Below are 27671 nucleotides of genomic sequence, written 5' to 3' on the forward strand. Positions count from 1 at the left end.
GTTGTTATAGTTATAGTTAGTGAGTTAGTGTTAGGTTATCAATGATCAATTTCAATGAGTCAAGAAATTGAAACTGAAACTGTCCATTTCATTTCATCCAACTCCAACATTATCTGAAATGAAGAGATTTACATTTAGTAAATGTTTTTTTAAAAATGTTTATGCTCTTATTCTTATTTACCGTTTTGTTGTTGTATTGTTGGGTTTTTTGTTGTTGTTTTTGGTTCGTTTTTTTTTATTAAAGACTCACTCATGGCGGGCTTATTTTAATTTTAGCTGTTGTTGGGTGAGAATCATCAATCCAATTCCTACCCCTATAACCTGGGTTCCATGGGCCCTCGTGGTTAAGAAGGACGATCTGAGTCTCTGTTAAATGTATTAGGGAGAACTTTGTGAAAGATTGGCGTTATTATATTTGGGATATCAATGAATCAAGCAATTGAAATGGTGGCGTTTTTATGCACCTCCGTTGGAGGTGTACAAAAACGCACCCCGTTTTTATGCACCTCCGTTGGCAGCGATGGTAAATTAATGAAAATGTTGCTGCAAACGTCCATGAGGCTCAAATAGTTTTAGATTGTGTTTAGCATGCTGTACGTTAATACAATGATAATAAATTAAAGAATGATATCAATAATTTAAAAAATCAAAAGTAAAAAGAAACATGGCACACAAATATTGATCTCAAATAATTAAATAATTTTAGAAAATTAAAATCGAAGTTTTTTAAAATCATGATAATAAGTTTCTGAAAAAAAAAAAAAGCAAGAAAAAAAAAGCAAACAAAATCAAAGTGAATTTTTTTTTAAAAAATGTCTACAATTGGAATCGAACCCGGTACTTTCAAGGTTAGAGTCTGACAGCTTGTCCACTGCGCTACTGAGCCACTTGACTGTTCATCACATTTAATAAGGTCTTTCTAAAACTAAAACACATTATTTTACCTTCAATGCAACTTCTATTTTCTGGTTTTATATTTCGATTTTTAAAATTATTTTTATTTTTATATCAATTTATTAACAAAAACATCCTACAGATGTCACAATATAACTTTCGTCATGTCCAAGTACAGAACCACAATATCGCTGATTAAATTGGGTGGGATGGGCATACGTGAAGGCGGTGTATAAAAACGATCCGTTAAGATACACCGTCAACAGAGGTGCATAAAAACACTACGAATTGAAATGGTCCATTTAATCCAACATATTTCATTATTCTGGGATGGCAGTGTCTACGTACACGGTAACCCGGCACCTAGCCTCAGGATCTACGTACACAGTAACTCTGGTAACTGGTTTGCCACCACAATACAAGCTATGGATAGACCTCGCTCTGTATGTGTGTTTGTGTGTGTTATTTTTGAAAATCAAACAATACAATTTAACCCATTAAAGTTAATTAAAGGCGAGATTCAATAGACATGCATGTGTGCCGACAATTGTCGGTTTTCCGACAATCACGGTCGTTGCGATCTCCTGAATCACTTATTTTTTTTATTGCTAAAGTAATCTGATTGCGAGTGACGTCTGTCGGAGTGTCGGCGATCTCCAACTCGAGCAGTCAAGTGCCGACGAATGGGCGTCGGATTGCCGACAATATTGTCGGCACTCTCAAGCCCTCGTTACGCTCGTTCGGCAATTATCGGGAAACTTCGTTAGTCTCGGATTTGATCGCAACTCTTCACTGTCTGAAAAACGAGAAGTGTGTCGATATAAACGAGCTTGCGCAGTTCGTTAATTTTCGTTTTCATACTTTCGGTATTCCATTCAAGTAACTTGTTTGTTGCTACATTTCAATTTTATTCGCTCTATCAATCAACTTTCTGGATTTGTCGTATATTTTACATTTTTTTTTTGTTATCATCCTGAACAATTCTTTGACCGTTCGTCGGATCTGAAGTCAGTTGAGAATGGTTTTCGAAATCTATAATGGGATCTGGAAGAGAAAGACTGCACCGATGATTTTCTTTCGGAGTACGTGAGAAAGCCAGCACAGCCGGGTGCTGCATTTTGTATTTTTTTTGCCAGTGGATTAAAGTCTAATGATTGGGATGGTTATTGCTCTTTAGAGATAAGATCAATTACTGTGGGGGGGGGGGGGGGTCCGATTACGGTGGCATTGAAAAATCATTCCTGTCATAAAGAGGCATTCTCAAAGTCAAAGTGAGTAACACAAGAGAAAAAAAAAAGAAAAAAAAACAACTCAGTTGTTGCGGCTGTTTTCACTGCTGAGACAGAGACTCGTCCTCTCTCTAAGCTTCACAAGATTTCTTAACTCACTCAACCCTAGCCCTACCTGAAACTGATTCCAGTCTGTAGGTAGACAGGTGCCGATTAGCCATTGGACAAGTGAAGCTCAACTTTGGGTTAAAATTTGAATAACACAATTTCACATAATCACTGTTGCATTATTTTTCACAGTATATGAACGGCTCTGGTATCGTTTTAAGGGCAGAGATCAAGATTTCTTTTGATGTGATAGAAATCAATGTTGACATATTGTATCAAAAATTATAATTTGATAAAAATAACGTCATTTTAAAACTTTTGAAATCTTTTTCAAAATTGAGATAGCAAAAAAATAAAAGAGAAGGCATCTAGATAATTCATTTGTCTATGTCTATATCAAATTTCATAAAGATTGAAGACAGTGCAGTATGTTTAATGTTGACCACAAGTGACCAACCCTCTTTTTTTCTATGCTAAAATCCCGTTTTAATCAGTAGTCACCTTATCGAGAGGCTGTCCATTGGGGGAATTCTCAATCAATTTTTAGCTTTTTGTAAGAGTAAGTTTAGAGTAGTAAAATCATCATAACTTTGGAACCGTTTATCATCGTTTTAAATGCCTATCTGTCTATGTAAAAAAAATTATTATTGATTTTTATTTTTGAAAAAATATCAAACTACCACTCTACCTCCATGCTGTCCCTTCTCCCTATAAATTTTTGGTACTTTTTAACATTTTAAAATAAATATATTCGGTAGGACAATCCAAAAGAAAATGTATATATGACTAAGTACTGAGTTACGAAATACAAGATCCGGTAAGGCGATATGTGTGAAAACGTTCAGACAATTTGGTCAGGACTCACATGCAGGTCTAATTCAAGGTTACGTTGTATAAATGTTACCGTGTACGTAGATCCTGAGGCTAGGTGCCCGGTAACGAAAATAATGATTATGATACCAAAATATCTGCGATATTCCTCTTTATAACAAAGTTATGCATCTTTAATTGAACCCCTCTAAAACTTTTAGTAAAAGCGAACGTAATTTCCAGTCATAACTTTCTTATGGGCGAGTTGAGTCATAATTTGACTCTCACTGTTGCTGCTCACTAAACTGCCAAAATTACCGTGTACGTAGACACTCCGTTCTGGGATACAGAGATTTGGTGGAAACTTGCTTGTTTGTTTTTTATCAACTTGAGCAGCTTAATGAATTTAGATGATTTTCTTTTTCCTATTTGCTGGATTTTGTTAGTTTTTTTTCTCGTAAGCTAGAGCAGCTTAATGAATTTAGCTGATTTTTTTTTTTTTTTTGGTGAGAATCTATCTCTACCCCTGTAACCTGGGTTCCATGGCCCTTGTGGTTTTGAGGGACTAACTGTTATTTTTTATCGGACTATGTCCAAGATTCACACAGTGGAATGTTTCCCCCCTTTAAATCTTGTTTCCCACGTTTTATCCTCAACAGATTAAAATGGCACAGTCAGCCAAATATTATGTGCGTTTCAGTCATTTGCCATTTGAAGAAGACATGACACACGAGTTCAAAGGACACAGAAATTTCTGTATGGAAGAAATTCCACCTTGGGCATTGATGAAAGATGAAAGTGGTAGACCAAGTCGCAAACCCATTTCAAGGTTGATTTTCTTTTATTTTTAAATATTATATATATAATATTTATGTTATCCATTGCCCTAAAACAGTATTACGACTTTGTGATACACATAATATGAAAAGATTACCACCAGAACTTTAAAATTTTATTTTTTGTCTCTTTAAGAAAATTTATTTTCATTCCCCTGAGTAAAGCATAAAGACGTAATACAAGTCTCATACTTTTGATTTCATTCAATTCTAAATCACCATTTTGATGGAATGTCTCATATGACTTTATAACTTTTACTGATTGGAATCAAAAATGTAGATAATTATAATTATAATGATAATCAATAATAATAGTAATAATAATAATAATAATAATAATAATAATAATAGTGGTAGTACATTGCTTGAGATGTTGGCGTGATCTATATGTACCCATTATTATTTTTATTATCCAGACAATGGTTAGACAAGATTCTTAATCCTTTTTCCATGCTTATCTTATGCTGTCAAAAGAAGAGCCCAAAAGAATTTTTAAATAGTAAATGATTCTTAGATGGACCAATAATAATATCAGACATGCAACCTAGTGCATACAGTTGTAGAAACTCAGAGGAGAATCAGATTTTGATTAATTGGATTGATTAAAATGGTGACCACTGTAATGTTATTCTCCTCCCTTAGCGGGCAGGGAGGTACATACTGTGTCTTCTATCCCCTTATATCTGTTATCCAACATGCTTTCTGTCTTTGTCTAGGAATGAGATTACTTGGTTTTGTCCTGGCACTGGCCGGAATCCTAGCTGGGAGGGAAACAGTCAAATGCATAGTTATTGTTTTGGGAGATGATATTTTTTTCCTTATAAATCATCTCTCTGTTATGTATTATTATTTTTATTTTAAATGTATAATGTAAGCATTTGAGTGTGTTCCTCTTTGTTGGATTTTGTGCTTGTGTCTGGATGAGACTTGTAGGTGATTTCAAACTAAGTACATTGGTGGTATGCTCTTGGAATCTACATCTGATCCCTATTTGTTCTCAATTCCCCTTTGTCTTACTTTTTCTTGGGTGCTTTAATTGTAATTCTAGAACTTTTCACTATCCCATTTTCTTCCTTTTTACTGGCGCTGATATAACCTAAATGTGTTGCAAGCGCCGTAAAACCCTTAAAAACAAAAACAAACAATGTTATTCTCACTACACAAAGGCTACACTGTTCAACACATCTTATTTATTAACGTTTCTGTCCTCAGAAATTTATGTGCATTTCTAAACACTGGTCAAGGAGGGACTGTATATTGTGGTGTTATCAATGACGGGGTAGTGCATGGTTTAGCTCTTACACATTTTCAAGTAAGTTTTTTCGTTGTTTTCATTTTCTTAAAATTAACATCCTTTTGAATAATTTGAACATTTTAAAATAATGTTGTGAATGGCTCTATAAGTAATTAAAGTGAAAGAGTTAGAGAGAGAGGGAAGGCATGATTGTTAGTAAATTATGACACATAGAGTGGTTTGCCTTTGATTTTCAACAAGGTAGAGTGTTTGTTTGTATATGCATCAGGCAATCCTGATAACTCAGTTGGTAAGGCACTCACTTCACACGCAAGGCGCTGAGATCAATCCCGGGTTGGGATTTTTTTTTGAACCTCCTGTCTACTCAGCAGTGATTTGGTAGTTGGGTCTGTTAGATCAGGTGGAAAGTACTTTGTGATAGGCTAGTGTCCTATCCAAAGGATAGAAAGCAATACAACTGCTGTTATCAGTTTCATGCTATAAAAACAAGGATAAACTCCAGCTCTATGAGCCTTATCGCTCTGATGGACTCTTTTTATTATGCATGCATCAGATTTTTAAAGGTGAATAATTTTTTCATTAATTGAGTCATTCAGAATTTAATAAAGGTCATGATGTGATTTTTAAAAATTAAAATTTTCATACGTATTTCACTATGGGCTTAAGTGTAAAAGTTCTCTCTATATTTTTCCACAGAAAGAGCATATTGTTGGTGCTTTGCAAGACCTTATGGGACGTTTCACTCCACCTGTGCCTTCTAGTCGTTACAAAATCAGATTCGTTCCTGTATTTGGATCGTCTATCCCCGAAGAGCAATGCAAAGAAATGCTTGCTTTCAAAGCAAAGTGAGTATGGATATTTAATGCTAGTCTTTTATTACTTCATTTTCTGGTCCAGAGAGCTATAAAGAAGGAACGAACTTAATGTCGCTCAGCTTTTTGTTATTGTATTTAGACAGCCATTTTGGTGATATGTGTTCTCGCTAGATAATATCAATCTGACTATAATTGTTTAAGGTGACACATGGTTTTGTGTGTTTGTACGTTTTTCTGGCTGGTGGATGTTGTGAGCATTTCAGCTAAATGCATGGAATCAATATATCTTACAGTGAATGACATAATTAGTCGTTGAAAAGGTTTAAACTGAGATATTGCCAAGTTTAGTTAGAAGGTCAATTTTTATCAAAAATTAGTTCTTGTCATTAATCACCCTTTTATACATCTTCAGGAAATATGAAGACTTAATTTCACTTCTAAATATTTTTTTTTAACTAGTCAAGTTGAAAAAGTATGAAATTTGAGAAAAGTTGCTGGTTACCTTTCCCATACATCTGACCATAAATCACCAGATTTACTTCAAATAACGGGCGCATATTCTTTCAGAAAATGAAGAAAAATAATGCAAATCCAAAATTTTCACCTTCCGACTGATTATGTCATGCTCTGACACATATTTATAACATCGACCAACTTCAGCTGATGACAGGGATCAGTAAAGTAATGTAAAATATAGGTTAACATTCTAGAAATGCCAACTTTCACAATTTTATCTGGGAAATTCCTGATATTTGCTCTCATTACCAATTTCCCTGATTAGTACAACCATTTTCCCCATTTTGACAGTATTTTATCATGCCACCACATTCACAGCCACAACAACCATCGTCATCATCATCATCACCACCACCACCATAACATCTTCATTTAAAACCCACTTTTGCTGTGCAATGGATGTTATTAATTTTATTTATTTTATTTTTTTCCAGGGAGCATATTGATCCGGAACTAAAAAAATTGAAACACACCTACCGTGACTCCAAATACTGTTGGTGTGACCAAGAGAATTTAGCACGATACAAAAACGTATGTACCTTTCCTTTTCAACGTTTATCAAAATCTCAGTATTCCTCCAAATGATGGTACTCGCCATTACTCATCCAGTTCATTTCACTGAAAAAACAACCTATCAGTGACCCCTTGTATAGCGCTTTGATCTCATTTATTGGATATTGTGACGTTTGAAAAGTAAAGCCTATTGCGTTGGAGTTTATTTCGATTTCTATTGCGTGAAATGGATAACAGTGATTACTTGCTTCCCTTTGGTTAAGACTAGATTATCGGAAAGTACTTTCCCCATATGTGACAGACCCAGCTACCCAGTCACTGCTGGGTGAAGAGTGGGGTTATAAATTGATCTCTAATTCACCCAGGATCAATCTCAGTCCCTTTGCTTCTAAAGCCAGAGCAATCGGGAACGAGCCTTACTTTTATTTTTTGTCTTTTTAAAAATATATTTCTACTCGCTTGTCATTGGGATAAAGCCTTACTTTTATTTTGTTTTTTAAAAACATATTTCTACTTCTTGTAGTGCTTTTTGCCATTGGGATAAAGCCTTACTTTTATTGCTTAGTTTTTAAAAATATGTTTCTTCTTTTTGTAGGGCACTTTGTCATCGGAATACGTGATTGAAGTGAGTATTCTACCCTGGGATCCAAACAAGAAGGAAAACAAAGGCTTAGGATATTTTCTCAATCTCCATCCTATTTACGCCTCTGACGAAGGAGGGATTTACTTTCGCCAGTCAGCAAGTATCCAAAAGGTAGGGAGAAATAGAAGGAACAGAGTTGACGTCACTCTTCTCTTTGTTATTATTTTTTGACAGCCTATTAGTGATTAGTTCTCACGAAATGATGTCAATCAGATTATAAAGGATACCCAGAGTTTTGTGTGTTGGTATGTTTAATTTAACTGGTTGATTTTGTGAGTATTTTACATAAATGCATAGCATCTGGTGCCAATGGAAATGCCAAATTACGTCTCGTTTGCCACTAATTCAAGCAATCACATAGGTGGTCACGTCAATGGCGGTGACCTCTGTATTATGTTTTTGGGTAGGGCACTTGGTTGCATTACCCCATTCAACTCAGGAATGAGTACCTGGCTTTAAAAATGAGCTTTTATATAACACAATATCCACAAACTCAAAGTGTTTTACAAAAGATCCGAGCAACCCTTGACGTGAAAGATGAGACCTGGTGCCTGTTAAGATTATCAACAAAGACAATACTATTTCTGGCCAGGTACCCGTTTTACACCTTGAGTGCAGTGGAAAGAGTGTGAGGGTGACAGGATTTTCCAAGGACTCAACTATGGGCTGCTCAGAGCGGGACTCAAATCCCGGAGCAGTCCGAAGACGAGTGTCATACCATAAGACTACATAGTCGCTGTGGAACTAACATCCTTACAATATCTGTCACTTCCTGTTGTCAGGTACTCATTCACATCTGAGTTCCGTGAAGCAATGTATGTAATGTGTCTTACCCAAGGACACAATGTTTGGACCAGCATTTTCCAAATCACTGTCAGCCATCCAGCAACTGATCATGTTAAATATTGCTTGACTTTTGTCACAAGAAGAATCATATTCCTCTGAAGTTTTCCTTATTGTTTAGGCCCTTTCTCTGTGTTTTAATCTTTTATGATCTCCTAGAGTTGTAAGTTTTAACGTGTAACTTACTAAGTTGGGAATTGGGTTGATTTTTGTTTTCTTTGGGGAGGAGGAATGGGCTGCAGCCAAAAATTTTCACTTTTTGCTTCCCCATTGTTAAGAGCTGCATGATTTGTGTTCGAATTTATTGGCGCAACATTGTACTGTAAATTGTAGCTTATGTTTTAATATATTTTTTTTTCCAGTATTCATTACAAGAAATTACAAGAATGACATTCTATGAGGTGGATAAAAGGAAAACTGAAGTCATTGGCAGGTAACTAAATATCTCTCTCTCTCTCTTTGTCTCTCTCTCTCTCTCTCTCTCTCTCTCTCTCTCTCTCTCTCTCTCTCTCTCTCTCTCTCTCTCTCTCTCTCTCTCTATCTCTATCTCTCAGAACATGAACCTACAAAAATGAAAGCACACTTGAGTTTTTATATAGCGCAATATCCACATGCTCAAAGCACTTTACAGGGGATCCCTTGCTAGCAGCAACACCTAACATGTAGGACGAGACATGACACCTGTCATTTACACATTTTTTTAGTCAGATACTCATTTTACACCTGAGTACAGTGAGAGAATGTGAGTAATTAGCCTTTTCCAAGGACTCAACTGTGCGCTGCTTAGAGTGGGACTTGAACGCAGGACGTTCCAATCCGAAGACGAGTTTCATTTCATACCACAAGACCATATAACCAGTATCATTCTCCTTTTGGAACACTTTCGGGTTTTTTTAACTGCAGGAATTTTGATTTTCAATCTCAATTTCCAACTGTATGATTCATAATTTTCTATGTCCTCAGAATGAAAAAACAAATTGCTGAATTGGAGTTTGCAAAGAAGAACAAGCAGAAGGAGTCCAGCTGTACAAAGGGGAGATCAAGTTCATCAAAATCATTGTCATCTCAACCAATGTTATCTTCATCAGTGTCATCTTCATCAAAGATATCATCGTCAATGTCCCCAACGTCAATGTTATCCTCATCTATGCCATCTCCACCGGTATCATCTTCATCAGTGTCACCGCCTTCATCAAAGATATCTTCAACAAAGATATCTTCACCAATGCCATCTTCAACAAAGATATCTTCACCACTGTCATCTTCAGCAAAGATACCTTCGTCAATGCCATCTTCAACAAAGAAATCTTCATCACTGTCATCTTCAGCAAAGATACCTTCATCAATGTCATCTTCAGCAAAGATATCTTCGTCAATGTTATCTTCAGCAAAGTCTTCACCACAATCACAGTTCACTATGAAGCAATCACAGTCCAGCAAAAAACAATCTCAGTTGTCAATTAACCTGTTATCTTCTTCATTGTTTTCCTTGCCAAGTGGCACGGATGACAGAAATGATTGATTTTACACTTTACAGAAAAGCTTAAACTCTGTGGCAGCTGTTGTTTTGAATATTCCAATATAAAAAGAGACGATTTGTTTCTCTTTTTTGACACATGTTAAGGGTACCAAAGCCAACTCTGTTGAAAATTTTGATTATCAATATTTTCTTCCAAATGGATAACTTGTGTACGGTATGTCGAAATCATATGTTTTGTTTTAGCATGTGCTAAAATCATGATTTCTCCCAAACCTCTAGTTATTTCTAGTTGTTTTATAAAATACATACATTATATATAACAATATAGACATTTTATATATCGTTAAAGTGATCAAATGTCTCATGCATGAAATCAACAACAGTTTGTGAGGTCTTATAAGACAACAGTACCACAAAAAAAAAGAGGAGGTATTTAAATTGTTTACAGTAAATTGTTGTCATTTTCAACAAATTAGCATGTTTCAAGAGAATGTCAATTAGATTACTACTATTAGTGTAGTGAGGTAAAATTAGTGCATATACAGATATATCCACGTTCCAGAAAAAAAATAATAACAATCACAACTTGCAAGGCAGCTATTTTCAGAAATTTTTTTTATCATCAGAATCAAATTTTTTAGGTTTCAATTTTTTTTAAAGATCAATTTGTTTTAATATGATTTCATTGTGCATTTTAACCCTTTCGGGTTCGAGTAATCAGCAGTAGGTCTGTTGATTTACATCATGAAATGGGCTGTTTTTGCTTCGTTTTTGATTTGTTTTATTTTGATGGTAACTGAAAATAAGAAAAGGTTGATTAGATATTACCTTGCCTTTGTCCTCTACTCTGATGACAGCTCTTTCCAGTCATTTTCTCTTCCTCTCTTCCTTTCTTTGTTCTTTATAGATCTCCAAGCGTGCTTTCTCTATCATTTTTGCAAACAATATCTTATGCATCATCTTGTCCCACTTCTGTGGTTGTGGAGGAGGTAAAAATGTAACACCAGTCCCAATCTGCAGTCACTTGGTACCCAGGTATGAGAGCTTCCATAGTGGACAGGAGGTCCCTTGTTGTGGTTTTATCGACATTTCAGTGGAGATGTCATGAATATAACTGGTAAATGGTTTATGGTACCTGTTGTGAATGATATGAGTTACATTTCATTTGTGTCACAAGTGTAGTTGTGACAGTTTTTTCAATGTTGTTGAGCTGCTTAGAGGATACAAATATCAAATCTGGGTTCTATCGTCTTTTCCATCTTGAGCTACAGAAGGAGGGTTTTCTTTAGCATTATGCAATAATGTCAGGTAATATTTAAGGGCTCAATCTTCTATTGCATCGCCATTTGTCGTTTTTACTATAGCCCCAGGTGGTGCTATGGCGTAGTATTTCATGACTAAAGATTTCTGGTGTTAAAAATCTATATCGGGCCATGTGAGCGGGACCGGTGGTGGCTTGTATACAGAGATGATGTTCAGATATCTACTCTCCATCCTCAGGATTTCCATTCAAGATGGTGGACTTGTCTCGTGCTTATATGGTAGATCCATGGACTGGATTGCTGTGTTGAATAATCAGGTGTATGCCTCTGATGTCAGGTGTCATTTCTTTGTGTTTCTCTTGAAGACAAAATATTCCAGTCTTGAGGTCAGCAAGAATTTAAATTTTTGATGTTAAAATTCATTCTGCATTCAAAGACATGATACCACCTTTACCACCGACAAGTGTGTGTTGTAGCAATCGGTTCTCCCATTTCAGAGGGGTTAACAGAGGCAAGACTTCAACGTTTACTACATGCTCCAAGATAGGCCAGTTGGTGTTATTGTAAGACTTGTGATAATACACACAAAGTCAATGCCCAGAAAAAGATTCAGTTACAGGAAAACGAACGGGAAAGGTTTCTCTTCTGAATTAGACTTCACAGTTCCGTGCCACAAACATCCCACTCAATCACCCAATGTTAAGCGTATTTTCTTTCCAGCCTTTCTCTTGGTAGATCCCTCTGGCTCTGTAAAAATAGATTTGACAGATTATTTATTTTTCCTTTTCACTATACCCGTGAGATGCATGGGTTTGCTTGCAATATTTACAATGCCATGACGGTCATTGATTCATTCAAATTGCTTGTCATTGAAGGAACTTGCAACCTTTTGCATATAACTACTTTTGAAGGCCCAAGAGCTCAAGTCATTACACGCATGTTTAAGTTTTGTAATGGAGGGTTCAAGATGTAAGAACGATTTTTTAATAATTTTTTATTTTTTTTACGTTTGTACAAGAATACATCCTTAAACCTACCAAGCTATCAATGTGTTGTTCTTCCATCCTCTTTCTTGGCATATCAATTTGGCACTGTTGGAAAGGATTTGACAAACTTTTCAATGTTTCCTCGAACTATCTAGCCACATGGCTGGTATCGGTTTGCCTGCAGCATTTTTACACATGTCATCATGGTCTCTGATTCCTTTGAATCATTTGTCTTTGTGAGTCGAATTTGCAACTTTTTGTTGGCAACAACTTTTGAAGGGTCATGGGAGAACTGTAAGCTAGCTTTTATTTTTGTTTTTATCTTCTTTCAGCATGGGCCTCCAAATTGTCACTGATATTGAGGTTGATCCTGAGAGACAGTTACACATGTCATGCCTGTCACTGATTTCTTTAAATCACTTGTCCTTGAAACCAGAACTCACAACCGTTTCCTGCCAACAACCTTTGAAGGCCCTTTGAACTATTTGCCACCAGTTTTGTTCATATTCAAAATGCCAGGAGAAGAGAGACAGTATGGATTGTTGTATGTTGTTTACTCTCCCAGCCAGTCATCTCTCATTTCTCTGACTGCGAATGATGTCATTGATAATTTGTAAGGTAATATTCTTTGGCCTTACAACAAAAGACCATGGTCAGCTGTCCTGACATAAAACAGTAATTCTCTCGAAAAGAAATCAAGTTTGTAAATAAAATAAAGGCAAGAAACAAACAAATGAATGAAGGAATAAACACATACATTTCAATAAGGTTATGAAGGGTTAATGGTGATATTTGTAATTGCCAATCTACATGTTTGCATTTGGGGCATAGCACGTTTTACATTGTCCTAAATCCAATCAAATTAATATATCCGTAAAAACGTTGTAAAATTAATTGGTTTCTCCACTAATGTCAAATACCAATTGCCTTCATCTGATTTTACAAGTTCTTCCTTTTTGCTAAAGACAGAATGTTTACATCATCTTTGAATCACAGTGACCTCAGATTTTTCTTGGCTGGTTGTTTTACAACTGGAATGATTACCCTGCACCAACGGAATGTAATACAAACTATCTAGTCAGTACTTGTTGTCAAAAATGAAAAACTAAAAGAGAATAATTCAAAACGCAACAAAATTGTCACAAAAAAATTCATTAGGAGAGAAATAACTTTTCTTTTCTTCACACACTAAAAGAACAACCAAAGAATTCTTTAACATTCAATTTTGGTTGCAAAGGAAATCCAAGTTACAGCTTTTCATGAAATTTTGATTCATGCTGATTTGAGAAGTTGTCTTGGAGTAAAAGTAAATCATTGAATTACCAAGGCTTTGGTTTGTAGACTTCCATCAGCTCCCTTACCAGAAAGGCTTGAAGACTTTACTTATTTCATTTTGTTTCTGAATGGTGATGGAATTGTGTTAATCTTCTTTAATTTCCTTTCCCTTGGCGCATCTCTGTCAAGAGTATTGACAAATTTTTATTATCTATCGTATGCCTGGTGTTTATACAATCTGTCTACAAGCTTTAAATGATGACTTTCAAGATTTCGATTGGGAAGCGGTGTTAAAACAAAGAAAATCCTACTTTTTTACACGTGTATAGCAGGCAAAACCAAGACGGCAGTGTCATGCACACTTGTAATAATTTGATCTATCAAGAAGTTTTTTAATGGTTAACTAAATCAAGCATTGAATGGAAACACTTGTTAATTTTGAAATAGTTCTAAGATAAATATATACGGTTTGTTTGTTTTTTTTTTTTGTTTTGTTTTTTTTAATTTGGAGAGATTGACTATTATTTGCTTTATTCATGGGTTGAAAAATAAAATCAAAATTATTGACGATATCAAATTTTGGATTGAGGCTAGTTTCAGTGTTTCCTGCAGACTCCATCACACATCTCTCAATCTTCCAGTACCTTGAGTGCTTCGTATAGATCCAGTGATTCAGAATGTAATAAGTAATGCAAACTTGAGCAATTTTCTTCTCCTTTTTTTTTTTTTCTGAAGGCAGGACCTGACATGCATTCTTAACACTTTTTTTGTTTGTGTTTTGTTTTTAACGTTGTTTTATAAAACGTCATTGTCCCCACCTTAAAGAGGATGAAGTCTTCTCATATCTGTTCAAAACAATTCATAATCAAATTTTGCTGCTCCCATAGTGGGCAGGGAGGTTACTTACTGTGTCTTCTATCCCCCTATAACTGTTTTCCAACTCGCTTTCTGTCTTTGTCTCGGAATGAGATTACTTAGCTTTGTCCTGACGTGCCGGATGCCCTGGCTGAGAGGGAAACAGTCAAATGTATATGGTTAGTTTGGGGAGATGATATTTTTTTCCTAGTAAATCATCTCTCTGTTATGCACTGTATTGGTTTTTTTTAAAATATTATATATGGTTTGTAAACACTTGAGTGTGTTCCTCTTAGTCTTAGTAGGGATCTGTGTTTGTGTCTGGAGGAGACTTTCAGGTGATCTCAAACTAAGAACATTAATAGTGTGCTGTTGGAATCTACATCTTTTTCCTATTTGAAACAATTCCCATTTGTCTTACTTTTTCTTGGGTGCTTTAATTGTTATTCTTGAACTTTTTACTATCCCTTTTTTCTTCCTAAATGTGTTGCACGTGCCATAAAAACCTTAAAAGCAAACATCAAAACTTGCTAAAAGTAAAAGACCAACAAGTAAAAAAACAAGTAATATACTTGTATTGAAAATGACTTTATTATATTCAAATAGTTTATATTTTACTCTTATTGAACAAAATGAATGCAGAGGGAAAGGGTCTAAACACGTGATTACTGGTCCCAGAGCTCACGTCATTCTAGTCGTTAAATCCTTCATGTAAAAGTTGTTGAATAAAAAAGCGTTTCAGCCAAAAAGACAAACAGGCCCATTAAAAAATTTTCTTTGTCTTCTCTTTTTCCCCCTTGTACGCCATTGTTAAATTTAATGGTGATATTGTAATCGTATGTGTTTGTTTTGTTTGTTTTTTTTAATTAATTAATTTATATATATATTTTTTTTATTGTGTTGAAAATTTGGTTGTTGTTTCTGTCATTATTCAACATTACAGCAAAGGCAGACAATAAATCAGACCCACCATCGCAAAGAGGTGTTAGGAATTATGTCAGGATGAATTGGATGTTGGAAATTGAATTTATTGACACAAATATGTAGACGGAACGGAATTGACGCCACTCAGCTCTTTGTTATTGTTTTGTTATTTTTTTATACTGCCATTTTGGTGATTACTCTCTTTAAATTATGTATAAATCAGACAATAAACATTCACGGTTACATAGTTTTGTGCCTCGGCACGTTGCATCCGGCTGGCATAGCACCAACATGAATCTTATGGTTACTTTCTCTTCCTCATGGTGGATAAAGAATATACATATAAATAAATAAAATAATAATAAATTCCCTTTATTCATCCCCAAGGGGTAATATGTCTTTAGGAACGCTTCCAAGGGAAGCCTGGAATAACCCAGGCGTCAGCCGCAGTGCTGCGCCGCAAAGTAAGCTAGGGCGAGGTGACTTTCTAAAGGTCGCATAACTTGGTACCTTTTGGGTACGAAGCAAAGATTACCACTGAGCCACTCTGCATTGAAAAAACAAAACAAAAAAACTTTGTATCTTTCATCATGTTATTTCTATGTTAATTCACTTTTCATGGTCTGATTCATCTTGACATAATACTGTTTTGAGATGGTGGGTCACAATAATTGATGATAATTAACGATAGTCAAAGCACGGTCTGTTGTTGGACTAGCAGCATGATTTTCCTGGGCATTCATCCTGAAGGTATTGACTCGCGTCGTATTCAAACTCCTGGCAGTTGCAGCAGTCGTGAATGCGGGCCACTGGCGGGTCTTTGTCGTAACAGACACGATCCTAAAAATAGAAAATATTTTTTAATTGAGCTTTATATAGTGCAATATCCACTAAAAGCGCTTTACAAGCGGTCTCTGACCAACAGCAACACTTAACACGTAGGACTAGACATGACGCCTGTTAGGCGATATTACATTTTTTTCGGACAACGCTGTTAACGGCCAGGTACTCATTTTACACATGAGAATGTGAGTAAAGAGCCTTTTCCAAGGACTCAACTATGCGCCGAGCGAAGCTCGAACCCAGGACCTTCCGATCCGAAAGCGAGTGTCATACCACTAGATCACTTCACATAGCCGCATAAAGAAGTAATAAATTGAGTAAATTCGAGGGGGGGGGGGGGGGGGGTCATTCAGTTGTATAAATTAGTCCATCGTGAGGTTGACTTGGATTCCTCTGCTTTTTTTTTTTTTTTTCAAGTACAAAAATTAACAGAGGAGACCGGTTTAAAATCTTTATTGACTGATACAAAACTAGCTTATGAGGAAAACTTTGGAACAGTATCAAGTATTAGTATTAGATTAGACGAAAAATGCTGCTTCTGTAAACATTCAAAATAATGCTTCTGGGTGTGGTCTTTTATTTTGTCCTCCCATTGCCCATAGTGGGCAGGGAGGGTTTTTTTTAGTTTTTTTTTTACTGTGTCTTCTATTCCCCTATATCTGTTTTCTAACATGTTTTCTGTTTTTGTCTTGGAATGAGACTACTTGGCTATGTCCGGAGTTCCCTCTTGGGAGGAAAATACTCAAATCGACTTGCACTTATTTGCAGGCCTAATAACTCAATTCGTTATGGGCTCAAAAAAATGAGACTAAGTTTTGTCCATTCAACGATGTTAAACTAAGCCCATATTTAGACCTGCACGTCGAGTCAAATGTATAAAGTTCTAATTTAGGAGATGAGTTTTTTTCCTTGTAAATGATTTATGAACTTTTTTTTTTTGTTTTGATTATCCATAAATCATGATTTATAAACATGAATTTGAGTGTGATCCTCTTAATGGGGACTTGTGGTTGTGACTGGATGAGATTTTTAGCTGATGTTAAACTAAGAACACCAATAGCTTGCTTTTGAAATCTACTTCTGGTCCCTATTTGAACCATTCCCCTTTGTCTTAATTTTTTTTTCTAACAATCAACAGATCACAGGTTTGAGCGTTTTTGCGAAGATGAGGTTCATTTAAATCGATCGATATTTGAAGGACGAGTTTTCTCTTTCATTAACTAATTATAGGTTTTTAGGAAAATTAATCGCAAATTTTTTGCAAATTTTGCTGTTTTTAGCTTACAAAATTTGGGTTTATTTTTTTTTTTTTTGCAAAACACCGCCATGTCAGATTTTTAAAATATGACTAAATAAATTTTAAAAATTTAAAAAACAGCAACAAGGTTCATTCTCACCGGTTTCATTCTAAAATAGCCAATAGTGTTTCCATGGGGCAGACCCATCCTGGTGTAGGCCAGTTTCTGTGCGTGAGTGTTATGGTATGGCGGTTGAGTGTCGCCGTAGATGGAAGTCCTACAACAAGGTTGCTGGGAATAGTGGTTGATGCTGTAGTTGAAGCAGTTTTCCTGTGGATGGGAGTATTTATAGCAGGAACGAAATTGACGTCACTCAGCTCTTTTGTTATTACGTTTCGACAGCCATTTTAGTGATTAGTTCTCACTAACTTTGATTAATCGGACTGTAAACGTTTATGGTTACATAATATTATAGTTTTGTGTGTTGGTGCGTTATATCCGTCCGGCGGATGTGAGTATTTTACCAAAACTTATATTTATATATGTGACTCACCCTCACCGTCTCAAACCGGTCTTATGTCCGGCTGAATCAGATGCCACAATGGGATTTCAAAGTAAAAGAAAACCAAACCAGAAATGTAAGATGTTAGCACTTAATAATAATAATAATAATAATAATAATAATAATAATATATACTTTATTCATCCAAAAAATGCAAAGTCGTTTACAGACGTGGTGTGCATGAAAATGTATAAAGACAAAGTTGAGAATCTATGGCGACAATGTATACATATATAATATATGCAAATGCACAAAAATGTAAAAATATACAACCAAGAACCAATAGCAACACTTTATATTATATAAATTTGATAAATTGAGATAGGCCATACCTCTGACCTTTAGTCTGAACTTGTGTGTGTATATTTAAAAGATAGTATTTAATTTAAATCACAGTTGCGCGTTAAAAATTCGAACACCATGTGGCAAAAATGAATTAAGGTGGCGTGTTGTCTTTGTTTTTATACATATAAGGCGACGGCTCCTCGTGGATTTTATCAATTAATTGTCTTCGGTATAAACGTAACCTAAGTTCCATAGTTCAATTTTAGCATATAATGCAATTACTATTTTTATTTTTCGTGTAAACCATGTGATGAAATTTTGTTATTTTCTTCACACCAACAATTGCCCTTCTTTAATAATAGGGCAGGTAAGTTGTGGTGTCAAACCTTCCTGGTTCAAAGTCCTTGGAAGTGTATGTAACCAGTCCTTCGGAGGACTAATAATGAATAGGTTACATATTGAATCGTAAGGTGGCATTACTATTTTAGTAGCAGGATGTTTAACTAGATTATTAGGTTACGGTACCAGCATATATTTAGACTAGAAAATAAGATGCCGTCACTATGAAACCAGAAGATTAATTGCACAAGGTATGTGTCCGGAAGAGAGTGGTTTTATACTTCCAATGAGATTGGAATCAGTTTTTTTATACATCACACACTTTTTGTTCCCTATTAAGCCGATTACCTTTGGATGTTTCTCCCTGGTTTTGTTTGGTCCAAATTTAAGAGGTGACTTGCCAGGATTCTGCAACATGAGGGAATCAATCGTTATACTAACCACTTAATTGTCGTGGAGGTCCTGATAACTCAGTTGGTAGAGCACTCGCTTCACACGCAAAGGTTATCGAGATCGATCCCGGGTGTAGTCGAGATTTTTTTTTCTGACCCCCCCCCCCCCCCCCCTGTTCACCCAGCAGTGAATGGGTAGCTGAGTCTGTTTGATTTGATGAAAGTACTAAGCGATAGACTAGCGTCCTATCCAAAGGATAGCAATCAATTGCTATTGTCCGCTAAAGAAACCGTGATAAACTCGGGCTCCATGGGCCGAATGGCTCTGACGGACTACTTTAATTGCCGTACTTTGGAAAGACCCGTATTTAAAAATTTGGCCAGAAAACTCGTCCTTCAAATATCGATCGATGTTAATGGTCCTCATCTTAGCTAACACTCCGAAATATCTAAGAGTAAGAGTAAGAATAACTGTCTAACTAAATTGGAAAGATCATGTTATAAACATATATGCAAAAAAAAAATAAATAAATAAATAAAGAAGCAAACTCTTTAGGCTTCCTAAGAAGAAACTTATACGACAGTGGAGGGAAAATCAAGTAGCTCTGTCTGGGGACCCCCCCCCCCCCCCCCCCCACACAGACACACAACTCAGAAAACCAATAAATCGAACAAATACAAACAGAGCAGTGAAATTTATAAATCAAAACAACAAAGATAAAAAAAAATAAAAATAAACCAACGCGATATTGATTTAGATCTTGAACCGTGACAACAGAGAAACTAGCATGACAAAATGATAATATTTTGCAAAGGTCTAATCCACCAAGTGAAATTACACCTCTGTGATATAAACAGAATAAGAAGAAGTTTATGGTTCCCCACTCAAAAGAGGATACCCACTTGTACTCGTTCATGCATCGACATTGAGACACTGGAATTGTTTCACATCTCCAATGAAAGACTGTGGTCGGTGGAATCTTCTAATAATTGAAGTTGCAGACTTAAAAGTAAAAGGGAAAAGAATAAGAATAAAATATCTCCCGACTTGTTATTAATCATAAATGTGACAATTCTCTGTGATATCAGACTTAAGAATTCAGGCTTCTCATTTTATCTAAATAAATTTAATATTGTACAAGTTCACCGAAAGAAGAAGATGATGACGACGACAACGATGATGATGATGGTGATGACAATAAGGAATGTATATGCACCTTAATCTATAAAGCAATACTCAAATGTCTCTCTCTTTCTCTCTCTCTCTCTCTCTCTCTCTCTCTCTCTCTCTCTCTCGCCTTCCCACTGGGTGGGGTTCCTGACCTCCCATAGTGGGCAGGGAGGTACATACGCTGTCTTCTATCCCCTTATATCAGTTTTCCAACATGCTGTCTGTCTTTGTCTTGGAATGAGATGACTTGGTTTTGTCCTGGCCCTGGTATGAGTCCTGGCTGGGAGGGAAACAGTCAAATGTATAGTTAGTTTTGGGAGATGATATATTTTTTTCTTTGTTATGCATTGTATTATGTTTTGCATACATTTTATATATAATTTGTAAACATTTGAGTTTGTTCCTTTTAATGGGGGCCTGCGCTTAACGTCAGGATGAGACATTTAGATGATCTCAAACTAAGTACGTTGATAGTGTGCTCTTGGAATCTACATCTGTTTCCTATTTGAACCAATTCCCCTTTGTCTTCCCTTTACTTGGATGCTTTAATTGTAATTCTGCAACTTTTTACTGTCCCATTTTCGTCCTTTTTACTGTCGTTGATATGACCTAAATGTGTTGCAAGCGCCGCAAAACCCTTAAAAACAAATTTTAAAAAAACATTTCTCTCTCCCCCACTCCCACACACAAAAACACACACATCTTCTCTCTCTCTCTCTCTCACACTCTCACTCTCTCTCTCTCTCCCTCTCTCTCTCTCTCTACCTCCCTCCCCCCCCCCCTCTCTCTCTCTCTCGTCCTATTTCATCTAATACAATATGTTAATGATGAACGTACTTGAAACGTGACGTTAGATCCATCATAAAAAGAAGAGGAATAAACGTTTTTGAAATTTCTCATTTTATTTGTTTTACGTTCATTTATTTCTTGATGTGCTAACAAAGGGTTTGTACCCGAAACGTCAATTGTCTGTATTGTTCCCACCCGAAACCTCTCTATCATCATTCTTTCGTTTGTATTTTCATAAAATTATATTATTTGTATATATTCTATTCCCTCAAAAAATTGGCCTTCAACTTACAAAAGGTCCTACCATCTTTCCTTCAAAATACATCACATTTCCTGGTCGAGTTCTTAAATGTCCTTGAATCTGTGAGATACAAAAATAGTTAGAATGAAGAGTGTTTTTCAGTTTGTTTGGTGGTGTTGTTGTTGATGTTCTTTTTGTCGTCGTCGTCATCATTTTAGTCGTTTTATGAAGTCTATATATACACACAATTTGAAGGGACAATTGATCCCGGTGTTTAAAAAAAAGACAGGTTTTAAAAATATTTTAGCCAGAAAAATCGTCCCTCATAGATTGATTTTAAGATGAGCTTCTAATCTATCGATATTTAAAGGGCGAGTGAAGTCACAGGTTTGAGTCAAATTAAACAATTGATAATTTATTTTTATTAAGGACTAGTTTTCTGGCCAAATTTTTTTAAAACATTTGTTTGTTTTTTGTTTTTTTGTTGTTTTTTTGTTGTTTTTTTTTCCGGACTTCGGCAGGGCATGCTTATCAGCCCATCAGATCGTGAGGATAATATCATATCACTGTGTTTTGATACAGTGACGCATAACATCACTTTGTCACACGATGCCACGAAATGTCCTTCGAGACATTTGAATGGGAAATAACTGCGTAATTGTTATGACTTTGTAGTAGTGACAGACTTACGTCCCATGTATTATTATCTTGTCTTGAAGAGTGAAAGTCCTTGTTTATTCTTCGTTCCTGTAGTTTTTGTTGCCCAAGATGGCATTACGGGACATGCAATAACATTTTCACCATACAACTCTAATACTATAATTAAAATAAAATAAAATTCCCTTTATTCATCCCCGAGGGGAAAATTGTCTTTAGGGTCTAATCCAAGGAAAGACTGGAATAACCCAGGCGTCAGCGGCAGAGTGAGCTAGAGCGAGGTGACTTGCTCAAGGCCACACAACGAGGCCTTTTGGGTACGAAGCAAAGACCATACCGCTGAGCCACGCTGCCGTCTGTCTTTAGAATAATCTATACTTACGAATGGTTTTTGGTCGTAGGCCACTCCGTCATAGAAAATGACGTCAGACCGACAGAAGCACGGGTCTTTGTTACAGCAGCCTTCGGTGGTGGGGGCGATGGGGACGCCGTTCACAACGTACGGACCCCGCCCATAGCGGATCTCTTTCTGGAAAAGTGACAATTTAAGGAAAAGGTACTTGTAAAAAATAATAATAATAATAATAAAAAGAGCTTTTAAATAGTGTAATATCTACTAAATGTGCTCAGCGCTTTACAAGGGGTCCCTGGTCAACAGCAACATTTAACATGTAGGACGGGACATGACGCCTGTTAGGCGATATTACAATTTTTCGGACAAAGACAACGCTGTTAACAGCCATGGTGAGAGAATGTAAGTAAAGAGCCTTTTCCAAGGACTATGCGCTAAGCGAGGCTCGAACTCAGGACCTTCCGATCCGAAAGCGAGTGTCACACCACTAGACCACATAGCCGCATGTATAAGAAAAAGATTTGAAAACGTGTTTGAAGCAGTGCCAGACAAAGCAGAAAGAAAAACACAAGAGAAAAATAATCTCAAATAATCAGCCTGCCTCAAAATCGTTTTGGGTCATTAAAAAAAAATTGTATTATTCTTACTGTTTTTGTTGGGGGTTTTTTTCTGCCACTGTTTCATACACAGGATTTTAGAATTTCTGGTAATCAAAATTATAGGAATAAGGGGAATAACTACGGAGTGATAGGATGGTGATTTATGGGATTATAGATGGTGTAATAAGTCAGTCCCAACAGCTTAGGCGATAGAGAGTAGACAATCGGGTAATTTTATTATAATATGAGTGTTTGCATACTACACACGAACGATTATGGGTTGTTGTTGTTTTTTTTCTTTTCGGGGGGGGGGGGGAGAATATTCTGTGTGTGTCTGTGTGTGTTTGTGTGTTTGTTTGTTTGTTTGTTTTTGTTTTCTTTTGTTTGTTTGTTTGTTTTGTTTTGTTTGTTTTGTTTTAGTTTTTTTGTTGTTTTTGTTTTTGTTTTTTGTTTTTGTTTTTGTTTTTTTGTTGTTTTTGTTTTTGTTTTTTGTTTTTGTTTTTGTTTTTGTTTTTTTTTGTTCTGTAATATTGTTTACGCAGTATCTTCGTTTTTCAAATATCAAAATTATTTGTTTTATTATATTATATATCAATTGTCTTGAAACTCAAGACTTGAAACTTGATTTGTCAAATGGAATATTGAGTTTTTACAAATCGAGCTACAGACAGGCTCATCCATTCAATCACCAATCTCAAAAGGCAACTTGAATTCAAGAACTCCCTGAGATTGAAGTAAATTAGGGGGATAGGGGTGGAGTTTACTTAATACAATGGTTCAACAGCTTGTTTGTGCAAAAAAAAAAAAAAATTAAAGAGCATATCAAATTGATGGTCCAATTTTTCAAATTGAAATTAGATAGGACTAATGTAATACAATTGTCTAAAAGAAGAAATTTGATCTGAACTATGTATGTAATAATTTTGAATTTGTTTCAAGAAATAATATTGTTACGTGTCGAAGTATAAAGGGGCCGGTGACAGATTATTATTATTATTGTTATTATTATTATTATTATTATTATTATTATTATTATTATTATTATTATTATTATTATTATTATTATTATTATTATTATTATTATCATTATTATTATTATTATTATTATTATTATTATTATTATTATTATCATTATCATTATCATTATCATTATTATTATTATTATTATTATTATTATTATTATTATTATTATTATTATTATTATTATTATTATTACTATCACTATTATTGTACGTATTGGTGGTATTACGATTGTTGTATTTTTTGTGTGGTGTATCAGTTTATTTTTTTGGTTCCCTTTACCATCCTCCCGCCCCCCCCCCCCCCCCCCCCCCCCCCACTTTAATGTATGTTGTCATCAAATTGTTGATTTATTGGCGAAAGCCTAAGATTGAATAAACTTTGAAACTTTGCTAATACAAGGGCCGCTCATGGAAGACTTACAATTTTTGTTGAATTTCATCCATTAACTTCTTTTTTGTTTCTTCGTCCGGCCCAGGCTTGGGGTCAAAAAATTGCTTTGTGAAAAGGTTTAGCTCCACCCCCATATAAGATGCATTGTGCTCTGTGAGGAACGATCTCCTTGTTTCTATGTGCATTCTCTGGAGCAAAGAGGTAGGTTCGTATATAGGGAGTTAGGATTTAATTTTTATTATTTTGTTTTGTTTTGTTTTAGTTTTTGATTCTGTATTTGCTTTTATGTTTTCTTTCCTTTCTTTTTTTTTCTTTTTTTTTTTTTTATTATTTTTTGTTTGTTTATTTTTAGTTTTTTGTTGTTTTTTTTTTTGTTTTTGTTTTTTGCTGTTGTTTGTTTGTTTGTTTTTGTGTTGATTTTTTTTTTTTTTGGGTTTTGTTCGTTGTTTTTGTTTTGTTTTTTTCGTTTGTTTGTTCGTTTGTTTTTGTTTTGGTTATTATTAAACCGTTAACTTTCAGTTTCGCAACCTCTTCTACGCAATATAGGTTTGTTTTATAGAAACAATGGTTTGAGAGTTTTTGTCGATATGAGGGTCATTTAAATCGATCGATATTTGAAGGACGAGTTTTCTTGCCAAACCTATAAATACGCGTCTTTCCAGAGTACGGCGGTTACCGGGTTATAACAATACCAAATAGAAAACCATGAATGGCTTTAAGTCATAGTCTCAGTGATATGTGGCTTTGGCTTTTTGAAAACGCCAAGTGCAGAGTTACTCTTTTCTGTAATCAGAAGTATTTATTTTAGCGATTTCAGATTGCTCAGTATCTCTAATAAAAAACAAAGCGGAACAATTATATATATATATATATATATATATATATATATATATATATATATATATATATATATAACTGTCATCATTTCTTGATTATTGTATTGTCAACGTTTACTGGTATATCTAGTTTAACCGCCTTCGAATCAAAAGTTTTCATCGACGAGAGTGATTTTCTTTCCAATTATAATTTCCACCACTAAAATTAAATCTTTCTATAATTACAAAACATAGGGCCTGGTTTTCATAACGATTGTAGTGGGGGGGGGGGGGGCACAAAACAAAACATCCCAGGAAGATACCATTTACTTTAGAGTCAATTCAGATAGACATAAACAGAGTTTGGCTATGACTCACCAGATAGGCATCATTAAGGTGCTCATCCTTCTCTTCGTCACACAGGTCATCAAGTGGTCCCTTACGATAACCAGGAGGGTAGGCAGGAAGTTCCACTGCCTCGGCATAGGCTGCCATTATGGTATAACTAACGGGCGGAACCGAAACGTTCCTTCAGTAGAAGCAGCTGAAAAAGGTCGCTGGAGACCATAAAGTCACGCAACAAATTTATATGTTATATGCCGTACTAGGGGGGGGGGGGAGACCACCAAAAAACACGTATTTAAAAATTTGGTAACAAATCTCGTCCTTCAAGCATATATCAATTTAAATGATCCCCATCTTGGGAAAATCTCTCAAACCTAGGACTTCGCGAAGTTTTTGCCACGATGAGGGTAATTTAAAGGGAAGCCTTCCGAAAGCTCATCGTGCTAGCATTTCTTTGAATTTGTATTTTCACCGTAGATCTTTTGTCATGCGTTTATTTATTCAATTTGTCAATATATAGTAGCATTTTAAAAACTAGAACAAACTTTGATAGATTAGTCAAAGTTTATACTTTCCTAATACGACCATTGTTTTGGTTTTGCGCCAATATTTTGTTTTGTGAAGTATTGTAAGCAGTCCTAGGTTGTTGGGTTTTTTCTATTAGGGTTAGCTCGAGGTCAGAGGGTTAGTCAGAAGTCTTAGTAAAGGTGCTAAGGTGTTTATTTTTTCCTGTTAGTGGTAGTTAAAGGTACTTGGTTTTATTTTTTCTTTGGGTTAGTTGAGGGAATATTTGGGTTGTTTCCCTTAGCACGGGGAGCTTTCGGGAGGCCTCCCCATTTTAATCGATCGATATTTGAAAGACGAGATTTCTAGCTAAACTTTCAAATACAAGTTTTTTTTCCCCCGGTTAAGGCTTTTTACAGGTTAACAATAACAGATGATGGTAATAGAGAATATATCTGGATAGTCAAAAGTTTAACTCAAACTCAAGTCATAAAATCATTCAAAGTCAATGGGTGTCGGTGATGTGATTTCTTCACAACAATGGGAGCGATCTATATTCATGGTTTCGTCCAACCAAGTCATCAATCACATGATTTGTTGCTGTGCAACGATTAAAATGATCAATTGTAACGTTGGATATCTCTCAAACTGTGAACACATTTCACTATGTGGGTCATTTTGAGCACACTTTGCAATGTGACCAATGACCTCGAGCACATGGAAATGTAATATAGATCGTGCCCATTACCTTTTGATTGCGATCACTTAACAGTAGTTACCAAGTTTTGTCCTATCTAATTCTGGCTTAAAAGACAAGTCAATGTTTGTTTGTTTTGTTGTTGTTTTTTTTTTTAATCAGACTGATGGTGTCTTCCTTTATGATTGCATCATGAACTCTTTGGTAATTCAAAAGGTTGGTGCTTTTCGGTGACCTGAAATTGCATTTTAAGATTGAGATAATATAAATGTGTGCATTGATACTACTATACGTGCATCGTCCTGTTTTAAATATTGCTTGGTATGGAGTGAATGCGTTTATGACACGATTCAATCCCTTGGTCCATGACTTGAGAGTAATAATAGGGCAGAGAAGACATGACGTCACACCTTCTACTCTTCCGTTTCACAACTCATTGGAAGTGTGTACCTATGTAATCAGTTATTCGCCTCTTAGGCGATTATACAATTTTATTTTCCTACAGAGACAACGCTGTTAACGGCCAGGTACTCATTTTACACCTGAGTACGGTGAGAGAATGTGAGTAAAGAGTCTTTTCCAAGGACTCAACCATGCGCCGAGCGAGGCTCGAACCCAGGACCTACCGATCCGAAAGCGAGTGTCATACCACAAAACCACATAGCCGCTCAAAATTCTTTCAGAAGTGTCCGAAATCAAATTGTCCATATAAAAACAGTAACAAAGGGTAGATTGAAGTCAAAATTCTATTGTCCGTTCTATTGTTTGAAGACAACGAGTAATGTTTGTCCGAGCAGGCTCGAGAATCACAAATCCCATATTTTGATTGGTTAAAAATCTACTGGTCATTGAGAAAGGTATGTGGACTGATGGTCACTATGGGATATAACTCTTACAAGCCTTATTAGGTGTGATTATTAACAATCGGTTATTTCCCATGGTAAGTTGATGTCGCCAAATAATTTAAAACGTCGGAATGAAGGCGTCGATTCAATATAATATTTTATTTAATTCTTTGCTTTTCCAAGCTCCAGTCGCATTGATCAGTGATGTTGGGATGGTGGTATCGGTGGTGGTGGTGGTGATGATGATGATGATGATGATGATGATGATGATGATGATGATGATTATGATGATGATGATGATGATCAAAATATGAGGTGGTTTGTGTGATACATGGATGTG

The 27671-nt window shown here is 35.6% G+C and overlaps 2 protein-coding genes across 5 annotated transcripts in view; one reads left to right on the forward strand and one right to left on the reverse strand.

Annotated features, from left to right (window-relative positions):
• LOC144976742 (uncharacterized) overlaps positions 1-14042 on the forward strand; it is a 14211-nt gene extending 169 nt beyond the window's left edge. The window contains exons 2-8 of the mRNA XM_078921116.1: positions 3701-3870; positions 5090-5189; positions 5829-5977; positions 6898-6994; positions 7572-7730; positions 8825-8895; positions 9426-14042. Of these exons, the coding sequence (XP_078777242.1) occupies positions 3707-3870; positions 5090-5189; positions 5829-5977; positions 6898-6994; positions 7572-7730; positions 8825-8895; positions 9426-9984 (1299 nt within the window). The 5' untranslated portion in view covers positions 3701-3706 and the 3' untranslated portion in view covers positions 9985-14042. The remainder of the gene's footprint in view (positions 1-3700; positions 3871-5089; positions 5190-5828; positions 5978-6897; positions 6995-7571; positions 7731-8824; positions 8896-9425) is intronic.
• An 842-nt stretch (positions 14043-14884) lies between these two features.
• Positions 14885-26702, reverse strand: LOC144976743 (uncharacterized). Of its 4 annotated transcripts, none has more exons than XM_078921117.1 (7): positions 26569-26702; positions 25319-25497; positions 22144-22290; positions 21156-21224; positions 18860-18919; positions 17485-17655; positions 14885-16084 (listed from the first exon to the last, which is right to left on the reverse strand). In XM_078921117.1, the coding sequence occupies exons 2-7, from the start codon at positions 25433-25435 to the stop codon at positions 15959-15961; spliced, it is 690 nt and encodes a 229-aa protein (XP_078777243.1). In that variant the 5' UTR covers positions 25436-25497; positions 26569-26702; the 3' UTR covers positions 14885-15958. The 4 variants fall into 4 exon arrangements, with proteins under 4 accessions (XP_078777243.1, XP_078777245.1, XP_078777244.1 ...); XM_078921119.1 differs by having other exon boundaries at positions 25319-25484; positions 26569-26689; XM_078921118.1 differs by having other exon boundaries at positions 26538-26674.
• Between the last annotated feature and the right edge of the window lie 969 nt (positions 26703-27671).

Source organism: Berghia stephanieae, chromosome 7, assembly GCF_034508935.2.
Source record: "Berghia stephanieae isolate SIO BIC M18660-M18661 chromosome 7, UCSD_Bste_1.3, whole genome shotgun sequence".
Taxonomy (NCBI): Eukaryota; Metazoa; Mollusca; class Gastropoda; order Nudibranchia; family Aeolidiidae; genus Berghia; species Berghia stephanieae.

Coding starts and splice junctions, on each gene's coding strand:
- LOC144976743 (XM_078921117.1), bottom strand. CDS start 25,435: ATGGCAGCCTATGCCGAGGCAGTGGAACTTCCTGCCTACCCTCCTGGT. Junction 21,225..22,143: donor CCTACGACCAAAAACCATTC/GTAAGTATAGAT, acceptor TGTATCTCACAG/ATTCAAGGACATTTAAGAAC. Junction 17,656..18,859: donor CCAGGGAGAAACATCCAAAG/GTAATCGGCTTA, acceptor TCCCATCCACAG/GAAAACTGCTTCAACTACAG.